We start from the raw sequence: 10,871 nt of genomic DNA on the forward strand, positions 1-10,871 counted from the left end.
GTAATATTCTTTGGAATGGCCAGTCTAAGTCCCTTCAGACACCAAGAAACTAAAAACGTAGAAGAATTAACCTGACTCAGGGCGAGATCACAAATACACATTTTGTCTGTGCCACATAAATACAGACTTATTATCCTCCTTCATACCACAGAAAAGAAGTAATTTGGGATGTGAGAGGCTGCATAGCACACATCCAGGGCTGTGTTAATATTCCTTTGCAAAGATTCTACACTCAGCACAACGGTTGCAACTGGGGTTACTATGATTTGAATGAGCAAAGATTCATGTCTTTGCAGCCATGTACAACTACCATCCTCTAGGACCCTTCCAGTTTTTGTAGGGGTGGAACTGGTGAGATAAATGTAAATATACTGGATATCACCACCCTGAGATTGCTCAGGTTTTTAAGTAGTGGTTTGTTTGGTTTATTCTCTAATGTGTTTAATTTACTCTTTTGGTAGAAGTGTGGAGGTTGGAAAAAGAAAGGTTTCAGAAGCTTGCGCTTGGTCTACTTGACTATACATAGCAGTTTTTATTCCACTATCCAGGAATCTCTCTTACAATGTATATCGGTGAATCCTGTGGATTCACTGTGAACAAATGCACAGCAGGGACGTAGTAAGACCCTTTCCCTAAGAACAAGACTATGATAACTAACTCTCTGGGTTCCCGAGAGTTAGCTTAAAAATCCTCCAAATATTTAAGTCATCTTCTTTCTCCAAGTAGACGGCCGTCTAAGTAAATGCCCAAGAATGTTTTTGAACAATCATGGGACATGGTTTATAATCTATAAGATTTGAAGGGCTTTGTCATTGGAGCCCTTTATGATGAGAGTCTAGGAGCTGAGGAATATGTCTTGATTTTCCACTGCAATGATGGTGTCAGCCTCTTGACCATCTATCTTTGATTTGTTTGACTACATACATTGAGCAAACTTTTACTGGCTACCCATTTGGCTTGTCTCCTAGGGATGCCACATTTTACTAGCCTTCTCCATTGATCTCAGAGAGTGCTTCCCTTTGGCTGAACTCCAACCGTGTCGCCCACTATAATTATACTCTATATCTGTGAGATACAGTTTCCAAGCTTCTATGGAGACCTCCAGGCATAAGCAGCTTCCCCTCTCTTGAAATAACTTACTCTCTCTGTAAACATCCAATTCTGTGAAAATTCTTTTTTGTGCATCAGAAATATGCTTCCTGGAATTTTACTCATGTGGCATGCTTTCGTGTATGGGCAGGGAAGGTAACTGCCTTGCAAGTCTTTCTCCTTATTTCTATCACAAAGACTATATCCTCTTTCATTTGAATAATCTCAGAAATGCACTTTAAAATTCACTAAAGAAGTCAGAAGGCTAATTAATCTTGGGTCATCTGGAAGGGAAAGAGAACACATGGTATTGACATTAAGTAGAATAATAAAGCAACAACGGCCTGCCACATAGATAACATACATGTGTTTAACCATGTGACAGGTTCCATGCAAAGCCCTTCACTCAAATTATCCTCCCAACAAGCATTCATTTATGCAAGAAATATTTATTAAGCACCTAATTCATTCTAGAAACTGGGGATACAGCAGTAAAGAATAAAAAAAAAATCCTGCCCATATAGAGCTTACATTCTAGAGGTAAGAAGATGGGAACAGGCAATAAATAAGATAATTGAGTGCTCTATATAGAATGTTAGGTGTTGAGTGTTAAGGAAAGTAAGAACATGAGGAAAGAAAATAGGGAATGGTGAATGTCATTTGCAAGGTTAGAGACTGTTTGAGGGAGGCCTAGCTAGTTGGTAACTTGAGTAAGACTGGAAGGAGATATAAGGGTGAACTTGTGGATAACTGGGAACTGTTCCAAAGAGAATGAACAATAAGGGGAGAGACCCTGAGGTAGTATTATTATCTCTGTTGTATACATGACTTGCCCAACAGCCCACTGCTTGAGGATGGAGCCAGGATTCAAACTTGGGCCTGCTTGATTGTAAACCCTGTTATTACCATAGAGCTGCCTAGTGACAGAGTGTGACATTAGACAGTGGAGAAATCCTCTATGTTACCAATGCACAAGATCCTAGAAGAGGGAAGCAACTTGCTCAGATGAACACATGTAAATGGTGGCGGGGCTGAGACTACCATGTGGTCACTTCTAGTCCCTCATGTCTGTCTGCAGAAGCTAGACGTTTATCCTCTGGCTAGAACCAGTTTCCAAACCAATCAATGGGCTAGGGAAAACAAACTTTGCTGATAAACATTTTAGAGTTCTGTCTTGGCTTAGCTGCACTAAGTGATGTCTCTGAGCTCTGATTTCTCTCACTGGCAGGTATGGGTTAGTAACAAAGCATAGACTATGGAGTTAGTTAGGTACATCTAAGCCTGAAAATAGGCTCTAGGCTTTTCTATCTATGCGGCCACGGGCAAGTTACTAAATATTCTGGACTCTCAATTTCATCATATATTAGAGGATAGGAATGCCTATTGAAGATGTAGTAGGAATTAGACAAAATAATACATGTGCAACACCTCCCACGGTGACTGGCATGTGGGAGATGCTATACCTGCAACCATGTTCTTTCTCTCCCCTGTGTGATTAGTTGTCATGTCACATGCATAACTCTTACTTTGTAAATGCATTACTTCTTTTGAGAGTTGAGAGGTTACCTTATATATCTAGCTACTCACCACATTTTCTATTTTATGATGGTACACAGTAAATGCTTAAGAGTGATTATTTGATTGCTAGATTAGTGGAGAAGAGAACGAATAGTGGTTATTGCTTTGGGACTCTGTCGATGTACCCATCATCTAGTTACAACATCCGATAGCTCCCCGCTCATCAGGCTTGTTTTGTCTGATATGAGTGGCCAGCAGATATCCTCTTACTTCTTTGAAAGTCCATATGCATTATTCCAGAAGTCAGGCCGCTGTTCAGGTAGAAGAAGACATTTGTTTTCAGTCAAGAGAAGAGAGACAGCCGTCACTGTGAGGATCAGTAGGTTCTTGACATATCCTGGGAAGAAGACAAAACTCCAGTTTAACTCGCAGCTTTAGCATCTTCTACCCAGACTGTTCATCAGGGCTACTATCAAAGAGTCAAATTGACCAATTTCCATTTTTATTTCTTTTCCCCACCCTCTGGCAAGATCTCAGTGAGCAGCTAACCAGCTGAAAATAGGAAGAGAAGAGAAAGGCCTGGACTTCAATGACTCCAGAGATGGCTCATCAGTCGCTAAAAATTGAAGTTAGTTTTTCATTCATGTAATGTAGGAAAAAAACCCTCCACTGTAAATATTAGCAAGAGTTTGATGGAGTAACTTGTTTAGAATACCACTGTTTAAAGAAAAACGTCATTTTAATAGCATCCTCTTACATTAGCTTCTTTAATCCTTATGACCACTCTATGAAATAATTATTATGGTGCATGTCTTAGAGATGAAGACCCAAGTGAATCTTAAGGACATTAACTTGTTCCAGCTCACACAGCTTGTGAGTCTCAAGCCCAGGAGACTATCTACACATTCTTGAATCCAAATTCAATCCTCTGCACCTTGCTTTTTGTTTGTTTGTGTGTTTTGTTTTTTTGTTGTTGCTATTTTTTTTTTTTTGCCTCCATTGCTAAAAGGATAGATGACAAATGTTGCCTCCTGATCCTCTCACAGGTCAGAAAAGTCTGTCAAGGGGGACCAAACAGGCATTTATCTCTTTTTCTCTGGTGAAACCTGCATAGAGTACTGTAGTGTGATGCAAAAACATCAACGAAAACATCCTAACATTCCCCCAAGAGTTAAGAATGTATCTAAGAATTAATACTTCTCTCTACATAGGTGAGACGACCATGAAGCTCCACCTCTTGCAAATATGGAGAAAGGGGGTGTTGTTTTGTGGCTGAGGATCAAGGGCAAACAAAGAGAACGTTCAGCACAGTTTGGAAGATAATCATCACCTGTAACTTCTGAACTGTCACACTGGCCAGGTTGAGCTTAAAGAATGTTAAAGTACTTTTAAAAAGAAACCAAACTATTAAACTATTCATTGTGTATGTGTATACATCCGGAAGACTTACAGACAGTGATCACCACTGTACTGGGATGGTAGGATCACAATGACATTTCCCCCCTTTTATGCTATGATTGTATAGTATTTAAAATTAGCAGATATAAAGTGATAATTATGCAACTTCATTGGAAACTCTGTAGGTACCCATTTGCCCAGAGCTAGGAGTTCTCTTCCCATCAAATTCCAAATTTGACAGTTGATTACATTGACAGTGGGGGAAGGTAGATTTCTTCTGAGATGGAGGCACTGATGATGCTCCTTCAGTGATCTACTGACAGGAAGCGCTGGGGCTCACGGTCTTAACACCCTTGCACTGAAGATGGGCGGCTCAACTTTGCCTGGTAGTCATAATGAACATGGAAGCACAACCAGAGTTTTGGGTTATTTTCCTTAGTACAGCTTCTCCAGTAATTTTTTTCCTTTATTTTATAGGTATGGAAAAAATTTTTTTTAATAATCAAGTATCCTTGTAAATATCCTAACTCATTCACCTTTGGAATTTCTTGTTTAGCCTAGTCATGGCATTTTCTTTAGGACAAGCAGATCACTTCTTTGTATATGAAGAGACTGAGGCTTGGAGAAGGAGCTTTCAAGGTTAAAGTTCAGAGACAACCACAGATCATAGGTTACCTAGTTAGAATCACACACTACCTCACAACCTAAGCATGTCTGTTCTCAATGTTACTACTGCCCTTCGTTGTACTATGCAGTAATTTGTTCACTAGAAAGTACTCTGGCCTATGTTACTGGGGACTCAGAATACACTAGAAATACAGAGTTTTCATTCTCAATAGTGAAAGACACATCTCTCTCTCTCCCCACCTCTCTCTCACACACACACATCTCCTTAAGGCTCTTCCAATCACCACCTGTCTTTTATATTTGGGGAAGGCTATATTTTAGTACATTAGAGAAGGTTCCAGTCCCCACTTCTCCCTGTACCATCAGAAGGATCAGGATCATGGTGAGGAGAGGAGACAGTTGCCCTGGCTACAGCTGGGGACCAGAAAGCCAGAAAACAGCACTGTTCCTAAGGACTAGAGCCAGGGAGGGCTATGAGCAGTGATCTTGGAGCAGATGGCTCATAGAACAGTCCACCAAAGCCCCCCGGGTACCGCTGCTAGTCTGAGGGGTTTCCTTTCACAGTGTTCCCATTAACACATTTTCTTGGCTTTCCCTTTATGGCTGCTGGGATGAGCATCTTTTATTCCATTTCCAAACTGTCCTTATCAGTAATGCAACAATAGCTAATTTAATTAGCTGACCTGAATGGTGGCCAGTTTGGGCTAATTTGGTTTTGATAGTGCTCCTTGGCACATGCAAAGCTGATAAGCATATTTCACTCCAGATGAACAGTGGGGTTTGGGGGCGGGAATATGCATGAGGATAGCTCTCCCAAAGCCCCTCTTTTACCTTGGGGACACAATGCTTGACCAAAGGCAAGTTATTCTAAAGTCAGTATCTCAACCCACCCCACTCCCCCACAAGGACCTGTCAAATGTGTCAGCTGAAAGAGATAGAATAGACAACCAGAAAATTGCAAAGGCAAATTGCCCAGGATGAGGGTGCTGGGATCTGGGACAAAAGCATTCCCCTTAGCAGAAGGAATGCTTGGCTTGGAGGTCTGGACCTCATTCATGGACTGACCATCTCTCGGTCATCCCAATTCTGTAGGTCAGCCACCTGATGTGTCAGGTGATCACTGGCCACTTCCTCCACAGCTGTTTCTCAGCACATCAGTGCAGTGTAGATAAGAGCACACACAGACACAGACACAGACACACACACACACACACACACACACACACACACACACCATGTCAAGGGAGGATGCTGTGACAAAGAGCTGATTACCCCGAGAGTATACATTCTCCTAACTCTCTGGTTCTCCTTGATAGGAACTAAACATCATCACTCCTTGTATATCTAGGTCCTAATATGATATATATACACAGAAGGTACTTAACATGTGTTTGGTGAGTGAAAGATATAGGAAAAGGGGTATAGGAGCACACAGAAGGACAGTTTCAGGCACCATACAACTACATATCATAAAACAAATTCCTTTTCAGGTCAATATTTCAACCCTCTCTATCCTTGGGGGGAAAAGTTACCAGAAAACCACAATTGTTTTGTGTCCCCACTGAGATTCCATTTGAGAGAACGAAGTTTTCATTGATGAGTGATTATCAATTGGAGATAGCTTCTGGGTTAGGGATGGGGTATGTGACCACTTCTCCTTTCAGCTCCAAGACCCCATCTGGCATAATCCACACAGGTCCTGTGCATGCTGCTACAGTTTCTGTCAGTTCGTATGTGCAATGATCCTCTGTGTTTAGAGGGCCTTGCTTTCTTGGGCCATCCCCTCTGGCTCTTACAATCTTAGCAGTAGATAACCAACACAAAATGAACTCAATGACATCTTTGGAAATTCTTTGTCTTATAATATTTTGTCAAGATTTTTTTTAACCTTATACATTCTTTTACATATCATGGTTTTTGGTTTTGTTTTGTTTTTTTCCTGTGTGTATGAATGTTAGTGTCTCTGCATTTTGTGTTGCTTGTGCTTTTCTTTGGAACTTTCTCTTCTGTTTGCTTGTTTTGTGCTATTTTTGTTTTGTTTTTCTTTTATCTTATTTTTATTATTATTCTTTAGATGTCTGTTTGTTCTCTAAGAGCGATAGAAAGGGTGTGGATTTGGATAGGAGGGAAGGAAGGGAAGTCCTTGGAGGAGTTAGGAGAGGGGATAACATAATCAGAATATATTTTATAAAGGAATCTATTTTCAATAAAAGAAAAATAGAGGGAAAAAGACTCAGTTGTTATGTGAGACTTATTTTTATTTTTTATTTTTTAATTATATATATATTTTTTAGCATCACAAAATCTCTTTTGTCCCACTGGGGCTTCTGTCTGTCATTCCCCAGCCTTGTTCTTTCTAGATAAAGGGCCACACCGAGGTAGTCTTTTAATTTGCTTTGAAGGGCTTTCCCCGTTTTGGAACTGCACTAATTTAACAGCCCACAAATGAGCATGCAGGTAATCATATGGGTTAAATGGTGTATGATTGAAATTAGTCGGTTTGAAACCTTTCCAGTAGGACTGGTTCATGGGAGAGTATTTCAATGTGCCTCCTGATTCTGCTGCGTGGGCATGTCTAACAATGTTTGATCATCTATTCTCATTCCATATACTTTTCCCCACTTATACACTCCATGACATCAGCATCCTATGTGCTGAAAATACACAAGTCTTTGTCTTCAACCCTGAACTCCCTAGCTCAGTTGTGCAGAAATGTAACTGCTGGAGTTTTCCATCTGGATCTTCCATTACAGCCTAAGCCAAGACACCAAAAACTGTCCTTATTACCTGTTTACAGAAATCTATTTGTCTTAATTCCCTGCAATTGCAAACAACTTAACCCAACCTGCCTCCCTTCATTCCTGCTTTAGACAGTCACCTAGTCTATTGATTTTGTCTTCCAAATGTCTTTTGAATCCAAGTCATTCTTAACACTGAAATGACTTTATTTATATCTTTCATCCCCTATCCCTCCAATCTAAACAGGAATTTCTCAAAGTCTGAGATATCTCAATGTCAGACAAATAGGAAGCACTCCGTTTTCTGAACTGAATTAACATATCCCTCCCGCTGTTCCATCGAATTCTAAATCTTTAGTGAATACCAAGGACTTTGCTGAATACAAAGATGTAGATGGGGTTTTCTTACTCTAGTGTATATCAATTTATATTTTAGTAGTGAAATCAAATGCCTTTCGTGTATAGATCATATGCTATAGCAGTTTACCTAGTTCCCAGATGACAGCCAAACAGAAAAATAAAACAATCAAGCCTCTGACAGGTTATGAAACTTCCCCCTTACTACACAGATCATAAATGATAGAAATTGACTTTGGTGTCTGGATTGGGTCCAGTGTCAACACTATGTAAGATACATACTAATTATTCAAAGTCCTTACCTCTGTAAATAAAACAAGGAAAAAGCAAAGCACCCGGATGAATCTCAAAATAATTACACTGTGTGAAAGAAGCCAGATGAGAAGGGTTGCATGCTGTGAGATTCCACATACACAAAATTCTAGAAAATGAGAGCTAGGTGTGGTGACAAAAGCCAGGTCAATGGTTGCCTAGGGAAAAAGGACAAGGTTGAAAGACTGGATTGTAAGCAAGGAGAGTTTGGTAAATGTGAACACGTTCAAAACTTATCCAACCGTACTCTCCCAATACGCGGTTCAGTGTGTGCTTATTCCAATAGACAGATACACAGACAACTGAGCTCTGTTCATACTTTTAAAATCCTGCATATTAAACAAAGGGTAATTAATCAAGAGCATAACCCGGGAATGGGTGAAGGGAGAGCAAGTTCCCAAGCACCTAGATCTCAGAGCCAACAGGTAGTGGAACAAGATCACCACGAAGTTAAAATCCCAGGATTTGTGGGCCTACCTGGTTCTCACCTCCTCTGTCTTGCACTTGGGAGTAATCTGGTGAAGTACATAACAAAACTTTAAATGTTTTCATCTAAGAAGCAGACCAAGGTGAGTCAAGAGTTGTTCTAAGAACTGGAATAATATACATAGTCCACTGATGAAATGTTGTGCTTCTATCTATGCGTATATGAATACCTGCTAAGTATTATTAAGGGTTATAGAAGGCCTGAGTCAGGGTACATCGGGCTGTGGTGTGCATTAAGTCTGGTAGGGGTGAGGAAGAACAAGTCCTTAGGTATGGTTCCAGAGAAAGACATAGGTCATCACGCAAATGTTTTTGCTGAAAGGTGCCAGCATCTGGGGGCAATGACAGATCATTGGGTCTGGTTTCTACTGATTCCCAGGGGTGGAGCGTGGGGCGGGGGGGTCCTTTTCATCCCTACCAGGAAAGCAGAATGCAAACAGCAGCTCTTGCACTGGGTCAGTCTCTCCATTTCTACAGAAAATAGCCATGCTTTCTGCTTTATTCCATTCCTCTATTACCTTAATGTGCTGGCCTGGAGGATGAATGAGATAATAAACACGGAGCACCGAGTGAGCACAGTGTCTGGGTCACAGGAGGCGCTCGATAAATGTTAATTCCCTGCCCCCAGCCTGGTATAGATTAGCCCTGACTTCTCAGAAATGCAAATCCCTGCACGCTCAGCTCACCTAGGTCTCCTTTCAATATCCCTGCATAGGAGCCTTTTACTACCCCTTAAAGCTGGGCCAGAATCCCTCTCCTCTGCTAAGTGTCCCACAGAGACCAAGGGAAGAGAAGGCAGCCACTCCGGAAGAGGCCAAAGCCTCCTAGCAGAAGAGTCTGTGTGTGTTATTGAGCTCCATGAGTGTGGACCTCATTCATCTTCACAGACATTGCTGCGCCATCCATTTTAAATGACATAGAAGTCGACCCGTTTATCAAGATCAGCATACTACTGTATTATTATGATTATTTAGCATTTACATAACACTCTATTTGCAAAGTGCTTAATAATAATTTATTTATTACTTCATCTAACTATGCACTAATGGAAAATTCAAGAGGTTGTTTTGAGTTCACTGACCTCGGCTCTAGAGACACCTCAGGCCATTTTCAATTGCTGCCCAGATGCTTGCCATAAAATGTTTTAATGAAAAACCATTTGATATATATATATATATATATATATATACACACACACACATACACACACACACACACAAACACACATATAGGTACACACACACATATATATCTATAAATACATTTATATAAGTGTGTTCATGCTTTCCTTTTTTGGCAATTGTAATGTGTTAAAAACAATATTTTTACTTTACAATGGGGAAAATAGCCATTACTATTATTAAGAAATCACTAGAAACATATATATTTAGAACTTTAAATTGACCCAAGATTCAGTTCTTATTGTATAGAAGACATGGAAACTATACATACATTCTTTGCATCCTGTTTCTGGAAGGGGTTAGAACTGGACAAAAATGATTCTCACATCTATCCCAGGATGTAGGATGCTGAAGCAGGAAGGTCAAGAGTTTAAAGCCAGCCTGTATACATACTGAGACTTTGTCTCAAAAGCCAATAAATAAGCAAACAGAAAAACCAAACAAGGGCTCGCAACTGGGTTTAGAGTCTTATGAGTGGCTGACAGCCTTGTCATTTAGTTCTTTTGAGGCCCACCTCAGGCAGTGACTGAGCATAATAGTGGGGTGCAGTGGCTATCTGCTCACGATGGGGTTCAATTAAAAGGGGATTTTGTTGCAGAGCTCTGTCTTGGATTGGCAGGGACTTTCTCAGGCTTCCGTTTTTATCTGATGGCTTCTCTGTTCACTCATGTCCTTGTCCTTCACAGGTATAAAAACCTCCACACACTTTGCAGTCCTGACTTAATCTCAGATCCAGCCAGCTTCCACAGCTGCCAGGCTTCCCCAACCCCATGCTGAAGCTAAGCCTTGCTCTGTTAGGCATGGCTGTAGATTGTATCCACCAGAATACTGATGGGAGGTAACTTGGTTGGTTACCTCCAAGGTAACCAACCTCCTTGGTTGGTTATCTTGGTTGGAGATCTTTCCCCTCCTTCATTCTCTGGAAGGGGATTCACTTTTCTGGATCTTTAGCCTCCATACAAACAGGTTTTATAAACACTCTTTAAAAAAAACTGTCCTTTAGAAAAAGCAATTTAGGGGAGAGAAAATTTATTTTTGTGTGTAGTTCCAGGGTACAGTCCATCATGAAAGGTCATGGAAGCATGATCTTGAGCATGTAGATAGTCACGAGGCATCTGCAGCCCAGAGGACACAGGTGGTCACACTGCACCCACAGCCCAGAGGA

General features: G+C 40.7%; 1 protein-coding gene across 2 annotated transcripts in view; it reads right to left on the reverse strand.

Annotated features, from left to right (window-relative positions):
* Nucleotides 1–887: 887 nt before the first annotated feature.
* Nucleotides 888–10,871, reverse strand: part of Pbx1 (PBX homeobox 1) — a 305,452-nt gene continuing 295,468 nt past the window's right edge. The window contains exon 8 of one of the 2 annotated variants that reach the window (XM_028759040.1): nucleotides 888–3,004. Coding sequence is in view for 1 of the 2 variants with exons in the window: in XM_028759029.1 (XP_028614862.1) it covers nucleotides 2,984–3,004 (21 nt within the window). In the remaining variant the exon portion in view is untranslated. The remainder of the gene's footprint in view (nucleotides 3,005–10,871) is intronic. The other variant, XM_028759029.1, reaches the window with a different exon arrangement.

This window comes from Grammomys surdaster, unplaced genomic scaffold, assembly GCF_004785775.1.
Source record: "Grammomys surdaster isolate TR1022 unplaced genomic scaffold, NIH_TR_1.0 130, whole genome shotgun sequence".
NCBI lineage: Eukaryota > Metazoa > Chordata > Mammalia > Rodentia > Muridae > Grammomys > Grammomys surdaster.